General features: G+C 41.6%; 3 protein-coding genes across 5 annotated transcripts in view; 1 reads left to right on the top strand and 2 right to left on the bottom strand.

Annotated features, from left to right (window-relative positions):
* Positions 1-4,181, bottom strand: part of LOC110974911 (methylthioribulose-1-phosphate dehydratase-like) — a 33,099-nt gene extending 28,918 nt beyond the window's left edge. The window contains exons 1-3 of one of the 2 annotated variants that reach the window (XM_022226872.2): positions 4,024-4,181; positions 3,688-3,855; positions 1,894-1,988 (exon numbers count right to left, since the gene is read on the bottom strand). In XM_022226872.2, coding sequence (XP_022082564.2) covers positions 1,894-1,988; positions 3,688-3,708 — 116 coding nt within the window. In that variant the 5' untranslated portion in view covers positions 3,709-3,855; positions 4,024-4,181. The remainder of the gene's footprint in view (positions 1-1,893; positions 1,989-3,687; positions 3,856-4,023) is intronic. The other variant, XM_087130208.1, reaches the window with a different exon arrangement.
* A 70-nt stretch (positions 4,182-4,251) lies between these two features.
* On the top strand, positions 4,252-11,140 carry pdhx (pyruvate dehydrogenase complex component X). Its single transcript, XM_022226947.2, has 11 exons — positions 4,252-4,411; positions 5,233-5,316; positions 5,603-5,703; positions 6,010-6,215; positions 6,717-6,815; positions 7,057-7,198; positions 7,732-7,800; positions 8,270-8,407; positions 8,683-8,841; positions 9,072-9,136; positions 9,735-11,140. Exons 1-11 carry the CDS (start codon positions 4,279-4,281, stop codon positions 9,973-9,975), a joined length of 1,437 nt encoding a protein of 478 aa, XP_022082639.2. The 5' UTR covers positions 4,252-4,278; the 3' UTR covers positions 9,976-11,140.
* A 123-nt stretch (positions 11,141-11,263) lies between these two features.
* hps5 (HPS5 biogenesis of lysosomal organelles complex 2 subunit 2) overlaps positions 11,264-15,603 on the bottom strand; it is a 31,400-nt gene continuing 27,060 nt past the window's right edge. For both annotated transcript variants that reach the window (XM_022226852.2, XM_087130207.1), the window contains 3 exons: positions 15,464-15,552; positions 14,999-15,075; positions 11,264-14,824 (listed from right to left, as the gene is read on the bottom strand). In XM_022226852.2, coding sequence (XP_022082544.2) covers positions 14,745-14,824; positions 14,999-15,075; positions 15,464-15,552 — 246 coding nt within the window. In that variant the 3' untranslated portion in view covers positions 11,264-14,744. The remainder of the gene's footprint in view (positions 14,825-14,998; positions 15,076-15,463; positions 15,553-15,603) is intronic.

The following is a 15,603-nucleotide window of genomic DNA, read 5'->3' as shown; positions in this document are numbered from 1 at the left end:
ACCGTTGTCCATTCATGGGTCATTTTTTCCTGGTGGAGAGTGCTTTTGTGTGTGACTTTTGATTCAGTCACCAAGTTGCTGTGCATGTCAATTTTCTTCTGTTATAAAGATAATCACTTGCTTTGGGGCACGTGATTAGTAAGGGGTATTGCAGCATACCTGTGTACTAAAATTGCTTATTTCTATGGAGTGAATTTTTACGAGTGGCCTCTGACAGAAGTGGCAAGTTTCTTTTGCTGTCCAGTGTAAATTCAACTAATAAAATTTATTTTTTTGTCAAACGTAAATTTGAATACATTTCCAAGGCTACTTGTACTAGTTTGACAATAAGCTAACAACTGCAGGGGTGGATTCAGGAATTTTCTGGGGGGGGGGAGGTTCAATCAGGCCCGTCAGATTTGTTTACGTCCTATTTTTGCGGAGAGGCAAACACGTGACAGAGCTACATGTACATGTATACTAGACTTGACTCAAGTTGGGATCTCTCTAACGCTTTTGTTTCTGCACTGGATACGTATCGAGACCGCGTGCCGTTACTTGCTTCGCGCCCTCTTGTGTCCACTCATTGCTATGAGTTCAGTTCAGAAATCCCGACTTGACGAATCTGCCAATCGTTTGTACACAGCGAATGACTCATCTACCAAAAATGATAGCAGCCAATCACATTGCCGGACTTGTTTTACGTCGTTCATACATGCACTATAATGAATGAGCTGGTCTACAAGTCTGACTACTTTGATCGGTGGAAATTCAGTATACATTATGCAAGATCATGCCGTTCCTATGCGATTATGAATAACTACATGTACATGTACATGTACATATCACCGACGGGGGGTCCGATTGGCTTGTCCATCGAGTCGGACGAACTGACTGGTGGCCTACATGTACATGTATGGCACATGTTGTACAGTAAATAATGAGGGCGCCTTTTAGGGATTACGCGAGCTGCCGGGCCGAGCGCAACAATCGTGTGTATGTACAGAGCATACCAGCTTAAGGGATGGCTAAGAGGGAAGAGCAACGATTCAAGTCTTAGCTAATACATAAGGCCGTGCACAAATCCCGGATAAACCTTACAGAATGCCTCTTTTTTTTCCAATTCTTGTTTTAGCCTTCTATGCCAGTAATACAGGCGATTCACATTAGTGCGCCTCCTACAGTTTGCAACACACTGACCTACACGTACATCTATCGCAATGAAACCTGTCGATCAGATGTGCTTTTGGAAATGGTCAACAGATTTCAGACATTGTGATTGGTTGATGTGTCACAAACTCTCGGAGGTGCACTATTGTAAAACGCCCACACTGTCATGATTGTTATTTCATTTTTTATTTACTTTTCTTTTCGTATAGGAATAGGGGCCCGGTGACCCCCCCTTAATCCGTGCCCGCTCCAAGCCATAGTGAATGAATCTTGGAAGGTGAAAAAACTTGGCCAGTGAAATACCATACACAGTGTATGACATACATAAACTTGTTCATATCACATGTATACGTACAAATTTTAGGGGAACTTCGTTGCTGCTGTGGGGTCAGACCATCAATTTCCTTGCCCAATCAGGGGCCAATTTCATAGAACTGCTTAAGCACAAAAAAACCTTGCTTAATAAACAAAGGTTACCAGCTCAAACTCTATGTGATTGTCATGCTAACCAAAAGACAGGTACATACACTGTACCATTCCAAAGCAATACACATCACTTAAGAAGTTTTGGCTAGTACATGTAACTTGATTTGTCAAGCAAGGTTTTTTCACGCTTAAAACAAATTTTTCGCTTTCATGTAAGCAGCACTATGAAATTGGTTCCTGGTGTTTTTGGCATCCTCAAGTAACCTACATGTATCTGAAATACTGCAGACATGTCCATGTCCATGTAGGCCTACTTACTCCTTTTTGATGCTGATGCCGCCCCCTGTTCCCGTTGCCCAGCCAAGATGATAGAACTGCCTCAACAATTCGGGGATTAGATTCCTAGGATGATCCTGCCACCAAGAAAAACGGTACGATAATTTGTCATTCGAATGTCACTTAAGAATTTGATTGGTGCTTGAGAAACAAATGTACTAAGAATTTAGAAACAAGTTCTGTAACTCATGCAACGTCTGACATACATGTACATGTATGTCTGAACATGCACTGCAGCCAATAAACCTTTTTGACGTTCGCAAAGCATGATGGGTTTGGATGACAAACAAGCGATACATTTTATGCACAACCCTACGGGAGAAGTGTACCTCCAAAATGTTAATCTGTTTCCATTTTATTTTACACTCCAATTCAAGCCATCCCCTTCTGACACCGTGTTGCATTATTGATTTGGGATGAAAATATTCAAAAACTTCAAAGTTTAAAGCTTGGCAGAAAAGGAAAATTTGAGGAAACCTTTAAAACGTACACAAGTTTTTGTCATGGACTGTAGTTTGACTTAGATTGTGAATATTATGATGCTCTAGTATTGTCAATCAAAATCACGACTCGTAGCCCATCCCGCATTGACGAGTCACCTTTATTTTCAGCCTGTAGAGTGACTGGTGTACTGAAAACATTCAAGTAAGGGTGATTTCTTCCTCTTACAAACATTTGAAAAATTATTTGTTATATGAAAAATGTTTCTTGTCTACTTGTGGGAATACGCATGCATATGCCAGGTGACGAGCAGATACATAGAAATATTCTGGAAAAAACTGTTAAATGATTTTCCTGACTGGATCATTTGCCCCATGGCATTCATGTAAATGTAGGTTTATGCATAAAATGCATGGCTTGTTTATTCAAGCCCCCATCAATAATTGGCTATTTGAATACCCGACCTTCAGTTCAATTGAATATTTGAATATTCGATCGCACAGGATGGTGGATTGTTGATGAGCAAAACCTACAAAATCAGTCGCGATAACACACACAATTTCACATTATAATTACTAAAATAGCTTTTCACTTTTATTTCAAGTTGAAATATTGTCATGAATGTTTCGTTGTATTTTTATTTCAACAAAGTTTACATGTACCGGTACATCAAAACATCATCATTATCACAAAGAAAACTATCTTGGCGCATTAAACTTTTCTGTTAAAAAGTCATTTCCATATTACATGTAGCTGCCTTAGTGTCTGGAATCTGCTTGGAAGAACAAGCCTCCGTACTGAGATTTTTATCATTCAAAAAAGGAAATCCAAAAAGTAATGATCGCATATTGGGTAGCCTAATGATGGATTGAATATGCAAATATTCAGATACATGTACATGTAGCCTAGGCCTACATGTATTTGGCACAGCCCTAACCCATAATGTATTGCAAATGTCAAAAAGGTTTATAGGCCTTATTGTCATGAAAGTCTGGTTTTACATGTACTGGTAGCATTGGACTCGGAGGTACATGTACATTTATGTAATAAAATTTAGTACGCCTCAATGAATATGGAAAGTGACATACTGGTATAATGTACCTGACGTGTACATGCATGTTCGGCATTGTTTGTACGATCATGGAAGAAGGTACATTGTATGACCGTGTCCCCTTTGTACATGCACCGGTACACGTACATAGGACATACAATTACAATATTTTCTACATTTATCATGTTAATCATCACCTGATGATCATGGCAATTCATACAAGGCATCTACGCCTACATGTATATAGGCCTAGGCCCTATTTCAATTCGACATGTTCGACTTGCCTTTTCGTATGATGGATCCATGGTGAGTAGACCTATGCTGTAATGTTCAAACTGTTTGGCAGACTTCCTTCTTTCAAGTCCAAGTTTCGTCGCTTCTAGATCTGATTCTGATGTACCCTCATCAATCAGGCACTGGCACTTGCTAATGAACCTATCTGACTATGGCCCCTAGATACAATCAAAAATACATGTAGCTTGTCATGTGAATGTCAGCTTGTTGACACAATGCTTGACCCATGAACATGATGAAGGACATGGAACGTGGAATATCAATGATGGACGGTATCGATGGAGGAAAAACAAAAAACATGCAGGCCTCCTTGGCCTACGGTTTACCCTGGTTTTCTTCAACCAAGTAACGGCTGCCACGTTGTCACAACACAGCTCGTCTAGGGAGGGCAAAAACAGGTGCTTATAAAATCCCGCAGTTGTGTAATGAATCATATCACCCTACACCGCGCGGTATCACGGGAAGTGATGAAGATAATTTACTATCGATGCCGATGTTTGCTGTGTGTTGCAGGATAATAGCCTTGAATTCACGGTCAGTTTAAATGTTTCGAAACCTAAAGAATCGATACCTCATTCAAAATGGCGGCCTCCATTGGATTTACCGCATCGCGACGATGGTTTTTCAAATCCATGCCGCCTTTGATTCAGCTCAGAAAACCTTTCCCAAGACGGTGCAATGTGCGAAACATCACCAGAAGCAATTTTCTTGCAGGTTTGAAAGAGTTGTAAATAACACGTGTGTAGCAAATTAGTGGTTTAATTCCAGGATAACTTTGCCCAATATCCGGACATGCCGAATGATATAGCCTACCCTACACTTAATCCTACATGTAATTGTACGTGATATAATAGTACAAAGTCAGGCTAGGGCTACCATGTTTACATGTATATTGTTTATTTATTGATTTCCCCCCCCATCATGCCCATGCACAGCATTCTTTTTCTATCCTTCTCTTTTATTTAGTTTCCTGTGTCATCTTTCCTCTGGCCAACAACATATAAAATAGTTACAGATCATCCTACCACCAGAAGACATAGGAAACTAAATAAAAGAGAAGATGTACGGAAAAAGAACGCTATGGGGCAGCAAAATGACACGTACTGCGCCGTTGAGAACAGCGACCATGGTGACGTACGCACGCACCAGGGGCTTGCGTGTGATGTGCATACAATGGCCTGTAAGCCTATTCCATTCATTAAAAGGGGTGTGAACTATTTCATTTAAAGCTGCACGTACATGTACAAGTAGATGTACATGTACTGTACATGTGCAAATTTGCAATGTACAGTACATGTGTACATGCACATTTACATATACGACCAGGGGTGTACGTTAGCCTGTATTATGGATAGTGGACACTATGGTGCGGCACCATTGTGTTCAGGTAAAATCTTTCGAGTTTCTCCAAATTTGCCGACTTCAAATGGTGTCCACCTGTTGTGTCTGCCATGCTTCAAAAAGGCTAATGTACATGTGCATAATGTACCGTGTTGGATTGCTGCTGATATTTTTCTATTACTTCATTTTGCCAGGAGTGGAAGGAACTAAACTCCTGATGCCTGCTCTCTCACCAACAATGGAGGAAGGGACCATTCTCAAATGGCTCAAACGAGAAGGTACAAATGCAGATACGTGTGTCTTAAATTCCAGGTTTCGTTTGCATCTTGTCCACTTTCATGACTTTGTCTTCTGTTCTGAGTTTGGGGTCATTTGATGAGACTTCCATTTTGTCATGTTTCCAACTTGAGCTCAAGAACCTCAGTGCAAAGGCTGGTGTGCATGGCTGGAAATTGTAATCCATTTAACGAAGCCAGTGTGCATAACATTTAATGAAAACCTGAAACCTACATGTGCATGAACGTGTGTCAGCCGATAGGCAAAAATGTTTCGTTGTTTTTCCAGGTGATGTAATAGCAGCCGGGGACGCTCTGTGTGAGATTGAGACAGACAAGGCCACTCTGACGTTGGATGCAGACGACGATGGAGTGCTTGCCAAGATTCTGGTGAGATTGGGAAGCCTGTGCCTTTCCTCAAATGGCAGACAACAGCAGAACATTGAAAAATGATTGAGTGCCATGTTTCATTTCTTCCACCGTAAGATGCTGTCGATTTACTTTGTGCACATTCCGTTGACAATTGGTCACATGTCCTCAATATTGCCGTAGTCCATGCGTGCCCATAGGAATTCACAGAGAGTGCTTTTGGTTTTATAGCACAAGTTTTGAAATAGTTTTATTCTTAAAGTTCTTTTCCGGGATTTCCCCCCCCCAAAAAAAATCAATGTTGTTGAAATTTGTCTTTTTCTCCAGGTTCCTGAAGGCACGTCTGGGGTGAAGATCAGCTCCTTGATTGCCCTTCTCGTCGCAGAGGGGGAGGATTACAAGGCTGTTGAAATGCCAGCAGACGCCGATGCTGGTCCACCACCAGGAGACGCGACAGTATCGGAGGGACAGATCCATGGGGTGTCTGACACGGTGCAGTTTTCCAGCATGAGACACGCTGTGGGAAAAGACAGGTTGGTGCTATTCCAAAATGGAACAACACGTACCATTACACCCAAACCGTGTACGTGTATGGTCTATGTACAAATGGAACTTTGGTTGTAAACCTACCAAAGCACTTGGGTTTTGTGTGCTTTAACCCTTTAACCCCCTAGACCCTTTTTGCTAAGGACCCACCGTCACTGGACGTTGGCCTGGTGTAGTTTTTTTTGGGGGGACATGGAAATTTTAATCATGGTTCCTCTCTTGCATATCCCTATCATGGATTGGGAGCATTCATCACTCCATTTGCCATACTTTGGCGTCATTCTCGATCTGTTCAGTGGTGATGCAGTCTTTTGCTTCCAGAACAGACGGGGAGTTTCCGTTTCACGTCACAGATCCCTTCCCAATTGCAGCCTTGGATGAACTCGGGGCAGTACCGAAGCCATGCTGGTTTTGCATAGATGGCATCGGTGGAATCCTTCTCAGACCACGGTAGCTTTAAGGTGGTGCTGTACTTTTCTTTTATATAGTGGTGTGTTATCTCCCGCCGTGCGACAGCTCCTCGACACGCATCAACTCAGCGCCGGAGACATCCTACCCAGCGGGCCCCACGGACGATTGCTCAAGGGGTAAGGTTCAGGGAAAAATTCATCTGCTTCAAAACCTCAGAGGAAACTCTGATTAATAGTGTGCATGGCCGTGTTGCAAAATGTCACATATGTCTTTCTGCAACTTTCTTCAAAATTATTGTTGACCTTGAAAAGTGCATTGGGTCAAAATGAATCAAAATTTGGTCTTGTGTTTTGATTGGTTTGACAATTTCAATTTAAGACGTATGAAGAAGTTGAAGCTTTGATTGTCTCCTGGCAGTGATGTTCTTCAGTACATTCAAGAAGGTGGAGCCAAGAAATCCCCCTCCGTTGAAGCCAAAGTGCCAGAACCCACGCCGCAAACTCAGACAGCAACCCCTGCACCTAAATTTGTGCCGCCTGCAACGCAGCTCCAACAACAGGTATTGTTGTCCTGAGAACAACGAACCAAAACAGAACAGGAAACATAATCTTCTTGTCCCTGAGTCACGTGCAGTTTGTTGCCCTGTGTCAATGAAACTATGCACATCCACTGCTAGAGGGACTCTAGGACCGTAGGTTGAATCTTGTGTCTGGAACCACGCCTAGCTCTTTGCCGGTTATGAATACATGGATACCAACAGACAATAGACACATTGCTTTACTTCTGGAAGTCTGTTTTGAACACAGACTTAGGCCGCATTGCGTGGTCATTCACTGCCGTATTTCTTGACAGTACAAACTGCAAGTGAAGCACTATTGACATGTGAATCAGCCAGATGCACAAGTCCCTTCCCCTTGTCATTTGCTGTAATTGTATCCACCGCGTAACAAGCTGCGCACACACTGACTGAGGTCGTGCTTAATATACGTTGGGTAAAGGCAAAACCGTTATATATAATTAACATCTCCCCAACGCAAAAATACATCTTGAAAATGAGGTCGTGCTGTTTCGTTATCTCCTCCTCCACCCCAGGCCACCTATACAGATATTGAACTGACCAACATCAGGAAAGTGATTGCCAAGAGGTTGACAGAATCCAAGGTAAATGGAGAACAATCAACGGAAGTCCCTGCTTCTGTGTATCATTGCTCCAAATACGAGTCCATGCTTTCCAAGCACAGAAGACCCTTTGCCAGATTGGTTTGGTGTTGGAACTTCTGATTCCCAACTTTTCATGTTCAGACTTGAAAGGAAAAGAGTACCGACCTGCTAGTTCTGTCTATTGCAGTTCTTCTCCAAAAAGTCGAGAACAATACATAGCTTTCTTGGGAAATTGATGGCTTCCCAAATGCTTCACAGTGACCATCAAGACAAATCCTACATTTGTTATCAAGTCAGGCTTAGAACTAAGATTTGCTAACGATTAAGCTCCAGATCATCTATCCACAAAGAAAAAATCTGTTGGATGCGCCAGTAAATAGTTTTTCATCGATTCTTCATTTATAACTTAATTTTTATATATATACACTGTAGTTACCATTTTCTTTGAATTTATTTATTTCTTTGGCAGAGGACTATACCCCACAGCTATGCCAGTACCGAGTGCAACATGGATCATGTCATGAAAATCAGGAAAGATCTGCAGCAGGAAGGCATCAAGGTATCTGTCAATGACTTCATTATCAAGGCCGCTGCTGTGGCACTCAAGGTAGGATTGGTTGGTTTGTGCTAGGAGGTTTTTAACCGTCAGATAAGATCTGCAAAATGACCAAGTTGGCAAGAAACGTGTATGAATGATGTTTCAGGCCTTTGAAGTTGCCACTGTACCGGAATAACGAACGGTCAGCCAAATATCACAAACATAGTTTCTGGTTTAAGTGAGTTTTTTCACCGACATTAAATTGATTCAAACGGAACTGAAAAAAAAAATTGTATGTGAAAAGCTTGGGATCAATTTTACTTATTGACGCACCCGATCAACAGGAACTGCCAGATGTCAATGCCTCCTGGTCGGGGAAAGAACCTCAGCGGCTGCCGGATATTGACATATCAGTTGCCGTTGCAACCAACAAAGGACTCATCACCCCTATTGTCAAGAACGCTATCGGGAAAGGTCTGGTGGAAATCTCGAAGAACGTGAAGGTAAGCTAGCCAAGCTGAGGTCACAGGCAGAATAGTCGTCCCATCAGCACGTACCGTAGCCCAGTCGAGCATTTCTTCCTAAAAGTGGTTTGGTGTAGAAAGACAATATACATGGGGCAACAGCCAACAGCAATTCACGCGCTTAAAACACAGCGCCCTCGATTGGAATTTTTGTACATCTTGTATGAGGGGTTTGCATTGAGATCCCTCTTGGTGTGTTGGTCTTGTAGGACTTAGCAGCTAGGGCAAGAGAAGGCAAACTACAGCTCCATGAGTTCCAAGGCGGATCATTCAGGTAAGGGCAGGATCACTGTGTACATGTAGATGCTGATAATGTCATAATTATACTTGTATGTGTCTCGGTTTTTATTCCCAAATGTTAACCAATAAACATGCAGCTCCATGCCTGTAAAATGCCCTGAACTCACGCTCACCAATTGTCCTTGACTCATACTCATTGAGTGTCCTTCATTCCCACTCACCGAGTACCCTTGATGCATACTCAGTGAGTATTCTCTACTCCTGCTTTCTGAGTGTCCTTGATTTGTTTTAAGTACCCTTGCCTTATACTTGTTTATCCTCGCTCAGAGTCAGTGGGTATCTTTGACTCGTACACTTTGAGAGCCCTTCCTCAGTACCCACTGAGTGACCTTCACTCATGAGCACCCTAGACTCATATTTAAGTTTTACTGAGCATGAGTCAAGGGCACTTGACTCGTGCAAGGCCGCTTTTGATGGAGCTGTTGTCCAAACTAAATGGCCCTTAAAATCTTTGTCAGTATGATGGCTGTCGCTGTGCTCTCTCCATATTTTGATGTTCATCATCACAAGCCTGGGTTTCTATCACCTTCGTGTGCCAATTAAGATTTGCACTTTCCTTTGGGTCCTTCCAGTATTTCCAATCTGGGCATGTTCGGCATCAGTGAATTCACCGCCGTCATCAACCCGCCCCAGGCCTGCATCCTGGCGGTGGGCACGGCCCGGATGACCCTCAGCAAATCCCTGAAGCCACAGGTCATGACCACCGTCATGCTGTCAAGCGACGGCCGGGTAGTGGATGACGCCCTGGCGGCCACGTTCCTGCGGTCCTTCAAGAAGAACCTCGAGAACCCTCTCCGATTGGGAATTTTATGATTTGATATTTAAGAAGAGAGTTTTAAAATTTCTGCATTGCATAGGAAAAGAACAATTGTAAACTGGACTTTAAAAACTAGAGGACAATGTTTTAATGGAGGTTTGGTACTTGTAGCGAGAACGTTTCTTTGCGAATGTGACCTGCATTGTTAAGACCTGAACCTGTTTGGAACTTTGCACTGCAGTGGGACTAAAGGTCAGAATTTAACCTTGCAAGCCTGCGGAGGTGTTGTAAACACCCGAGCAGGCTCATAATCCTAGTACTACGGCTCAAAGTGTGGACTGCATTACAATGGTGTGTTATGAAGCTACTTTTTCAATTAATTCTGATTCAATGAGTGGGTAAAGTCAGAGAGGCTTTGCATGGTAGCCATCTTAAAGGACAGCTTTGTTCAAAAGGGTATGTCGAAAGGAGGTTTCCCTGTGGAACAAAAGAATTGCCCTGCTAGATGGCTACCACGCTAAGGCTGGTATCTGTAGTTTAATTACTGTTGAAATGAAATTTGTCCCAGACTCCTTCCCATGAGAAACTCGAGAGAGGCTTGATGGGGGCAAATATGACAGTCCTTGTTTGTTGTGTCAGATTTAGAAAACGCACATTATCTCAAACATGACACAAACCGAAAGGGCTGTTAAGTTTGCCACCACCGAACATCTCAAACCCTCTTTGAATGTACAGACCATTTGTGACCATTATCCGCAATTTTTTTTTTTAATTGCCTCAATTACATCTGCAGGTTTAAAACTTCCATTACTCAAAACCAAGTTCTTCACCTCCAATACATAATAAAACTTCGACTTAGAATCCCAAGACCATCGGGCGGGTTTTGCAAGACCGGCTGATAATAGGGCAAGTCATTTTGTACAATATCCAGCACATTTCCTCTGCTATTAACAGGGGTCCCGTGATCAAACACCACACGCCAATGTGCCTGTGCACAAGCTGGAAGAATTTACTTTGTAAAATTCAATGAAGCCCTGCATGGTCCCAAGGAAATACTGACAGCACCGGGAGCACGTCATTGTATTGTTTTGAAAGTCCATATTGTTCACATGCGAGAAAAATATTTATTTAGTGAGTGACTGCTGTTGCTTATGCAGAATTAACATTACGATTTACCCAAAATGATGCGTTGTACAGTAAATAAACTTTATTTGGAATGAATACATGTATTTGGATATGGTTATTTGGATATGTCTCTGCCCCAGTCAACAGAAAATCAATATTGAAGACACAAATATCAACTGAGAACAGTAACTCAACAATTAAACTGCCGCGAGAAGAGAATTGTTTTAAACGCGACTTTTTTATTTAGATATATAAAATGTACAGACGAAAATAGACAATTATATCATTTCTTAAGTTAGCTGTGCTAAATTAATCTGATTACATTCCCATCTTTATCATATATCACCCCCAAAAAATCAAAATCACAACCCGTGTATACATACTTTCAGGCTTTGGAAGGAATCTCAACATTTCATAATGACTCACTGGAGGTTGAGAAACTAATGTCATAGATATATGCACCCAGATTTTTAGTGAAGAAAAACAGATTATTAGTAAAAAAAATAATACCTTTATGAGATATTCAAGTCAAACAATCACTCTCTGGGCACTGAACATTTCAACACTGCCTCTGTCCCTGAAGTACCTCAAAATTCAGCCACTTCAGGCCACAATCTGTTAGTTAAATATGATGGTTTCATCAGTCAAAAAAGAAAATGGGGCATGACCCACTCAAAATACTGGAACAGAAATTTATCTCAGTAAATGGAACCAAAAATGAAAATACAATGCCAATATAACCTCTACCAAAATGTTACTGTTTGTAATGAGAAGGCCTATGCTGCGTACATGTACAATGCATACACAGACAGATAACACATTCTTTTACCTTGGCTGAGTATGTTAGTCATTGGAAAAGGCACCAAATAGCTATTATATACACAAAATGCTGTGAGTACTAGAAAGTGTTATTTCCACATGACAATAGTTATTTAAGTACTTTTGCCAATTGATATTGGTACCACAGTTACTTTTATTATACAAAATAAAATATTCCCTAGTTCTAGAAATATGCATGAATAGTACTTCAGCTGTTCAACAAACAGAGAAAGGTTCACCAAGTTGTAGTCAAGTCCATCATGGGTCCTTTCACAAGTCCTTTCACGAGACCAGTCATAAGTAACGGGTAGAACAAAGGAATACTTTTGTTACGATTCATTTGAAGAGTGTTTGACTTGGCTTGTTGACTTGGATGACATGTGGTGGACTTACAGGGAGTTATGAAGGACTCGATTTCAACACCAAGGTCCAACAAGGTTGCATTCTTAAGGTACTGCATGGTTCCACAAATAAAGGGCTGCAAACAGTGTCATTCATGTCCACACTCGCAAACATCCATCGAGCATGCACAAAAACATAAGCAGTCATAACATTTCCATGCTTATTAGCAAACGATCATCACTCAAAAGCAGATATTATACAGTTGGGGCAGTTTACATACATCTGGTCGAACAAAACCAGTTTTCCTCGAATTTCACTACTTCGCCCTTTTTTATCAACTTTTCTTTTCATGAGGACAGACAAGATGGTTCTCTACTTAATGTGCATGGTGTATGCGTCAAGTAAAAACATCAAGAGACATATTTATGGTTCATATTTATATTTACAAGAAATAAAAATTTTATGTTCTCGCAACCCTATTATTCAGTATTACTCTCTGTATGTTTGGTCACATGTCATAGTCGCAGTGGACCACTTTCTGAGGTGTTTTTGAACCACAATAAGGGGGTCAATTTACATTTTTCACAAAAAGATTTTTCAGAAATGTTGATGTTTTGAATCATAATAAATGTCTCAATAAACATACACACTATTAACATTAAGTTGAGATACAATCTGTAAGACCTCATTGAAAAAAGTTGGCAAAACTATTTCAAACAGCAACTGAGGAAAACTTGTTTTTCTACCAAGTGTAAGTAAACTTTTTGCCCCAACTGGAATTTGGTATTAAAAAACTCCCTCCAGCATGTGAACTCAAACTTTTGGAGAGTTGATGAGAATCGACTGGTCCAAAATTTGTCAAAAAAAATTTTGTCACATGATTTCATCATTTATTTAGCACTACATTTAAGTATTATTGCATTGAATTTTTATAAAATATTATGAACAAATCTTTCTTTTAATATTGCATCCAAAAGATCCTTTAGCAACTTGCAAATTGTTGTAAAAATGTAGTAGAGAATATAATAAAATTCGTTCCTGCAAATTACAATGATTACGATATTTCCAAATTTTTACAACTTCTTGGGTTGACAAAACTAATTAGAAAAAGTGACATACCTGAAAACCTTTATATAGTGTTATTAGGCAGTTATTCCTGTGTAAGAATATGCCAGATTTCCCAAAGTCATGTTTTAAAAGAGTGCTTGAAACAGAACTTCACATAAATGTTTCACGTAGCTTGACAACAGCAATCCTCTTGAGACGGTTTGTCGCTTTTAAAGCGAGCCACTCCAACAAGGAGGACATCCTATTTAATTTTCGGGGGAGGGGCCTAATACTCCTGCGTTATGAAGGCGACAGCAACATAGTGATCGAGCTCAAGGCACGTACAGCCCCTCAAGCTGGGCACTGGGTGGCCCTTATTTAAAACCACACAGCACTGGCAGAGATCAGAAAGGTTGATTTTTGACGAGGGAGGAGAATCAGAGACCCTGGTGAAACCCCCCCCTGGCACAAGACACAGAGAGAGAGAAACGAACAACTGGACTCTCATACAGGCCAGGTCAGGAATTGGACCCGGGTCACAGGGGAAGGCAGGTGAATAAATTACACACTAGCCAACTGTGCCACTCATGGGGTCCACTGAGGGCAGTATAGGCTATGGGCCTCTTTCCTGTGATGTCCCAATCGTGCTGGTCTATGATGTGTTGTGATGGTAATCTACCTATTCAAGGTAATCTAGTCAGCATGCAGCGTTCGCACGTGCACTTATACGTGGTTGAAGTTGCCCCAGGGATATATCGTGTGATCACCGTGGCCACGGCAATCCACACGTGGTGGTATTGTTTACATTTAGCGCAATCCAGTCACATGGATGAAAAAGGTCTACTGTGGACAGACAGATTTTTGAGGGGTTGTTTGTTTTTGTTTTGATACTTTAAAGATAGAGTCCGTCAGTCGTCATTCATGCATTAATATTCATCTGAGGCTACAAAAGTGCTCAAAATATAAAGATGGGTAATTTACAACTAACCTTCAGTTTGAACTCAGTGAATGCTGTATATTGTGAGAATAGCAATATTCTAGAATCTCAATTCATATCAAAAGATGCAGATACATGTAGATGTGTTGAATTGTGCCCTAATTCAGCGCCAGGGACACTGTCGCATTCAGCCAATTGCAGCTCCGCGATGTTGCGCACTGAACTGATGGATCGTAGTAATCGCGTGCACCTGTGCATCGTTTGAACACTGAAATAGGAACTGCAACAGTCATTTCCAAAAATGCATCTGTAGGACTGCCTTCTGTCATTGCTTTCTTTAAAATGACAACTTTCCTGAAAGCTCACACGAGATACGTAACATGACTGGGTCTGTGTGTGCAGGGAGTGACAGGCACGGTGGTTTGGACAGGTAGAAAGGCAAATGGGTCAATGGTTCAGCACCACTACATACACATGGCACCTCTAACGCCATGTTGGAGAAAATCCACTGGGTTATTGCTGGCTTTCCTTTGTGTTATCACACCTTGCAGATTGTCACTGCAGATTCTGGCATTTCTGCTCGTAGCACAGTACGCATGTTTTCTCAACGACACAGGCAGAGTGGAAAGCGTGGCCTAAAAGGCAGGGAAAAAAGTACACACCATTTCAACACATCCTGAAGCCCGACCTATGGCGTACACATCTGCACAAAGATGCATGAAGCTAACGCTCACAAGTTCCAATTCCCAGTTCTTTCACAGTGACTGACATTGCACAGTTTTATCGTTACTTTTCATTTCTCTACTTACCACAGGGGAAAGCCAGCAGTCCAGTCGTCCGTGCAGAAACAGATGTGGACAGTGCATGACCGCAGATTTCACAATCGCTGCATAAGGGACAGATCGGACAGGCTAATGATCTCACTTGAATATCTAGAGTGAGTAAATCTGCACAGAAATTAATCGTTGAGAACACAGCTGACTTCTGAGCCCTCTTCTTGTTGCTAAACTCTTGAAAAAATGGTGAGCAAAATTTTACACCTGTTTCCAAAATCCTTTAGAATTTCTTCACATTTGGAGCGGCTAAAACTCTCCCTTTTCTGGCGAGGTACGTGTGGCCAGACTGAGGGTATTGGAAACAGTTTAGAAGGAAACTTTCTCATAGATTGATGGGACCGTATGTCAGCTACAGGCATATCCCCAAGATATGTCTGTTTCTCTACAGGTAACTAGCAACTACTATTGTCGGAATCTATTGTGGGGTGGCAAGCTCACCTGTTCAAGAGAACGTTGGTTCCCCAGTGGCAGTCGTGGTCTTCAATGAAGAGGTAAGAATGTGGGGAGACGGCATCGGGTTCAGGTATCTACATGGTCAAGTATACAACATGGTGTGGAGACTTCTGGTTAACAGGTGG

This window comes from Acanthaster planci, linkage group LG20, assembly GCF_054643075.1.
Source record: "Acanthaster planci isolate LZ-2023a linkage group LG20, COTS_SCS, whole genome shotgun sequence".
NCBI lineage: Eukaryota > Metazoa > Echinodermata > Asteroidea > Valvatida > Acanthasteridae > Acanthaster > Acanthaster planci.
This window is presented reverse-complemented; position numbering and strand designations above follow the sequence as displayed.

Bases quoted from the DNA above. Each gene is read 5' to 3' on its own strand.
- pdhx (XM_022226947.2), top strand. From the start codon at position 4,279: ATGGCGGCCTCCATTGGATTTACCGCATCGCGACGATGGTTTTTCAAA. The intron at 4,412-5,232 runs GTTTGAAAGAGT...TCATTTTGCCAG, and splicing joins CAGAAGCAATTTTCTTGCAG to GAGTGGAAGGAACTAAACTC. The intron at 6,216-6,716 runs GTTGGTGCTATT...TCTTTTATATAG, and splicing joins CACGCTGTGGGAAAAGACAG to TGGTGTGTTATCTCCCGCCG.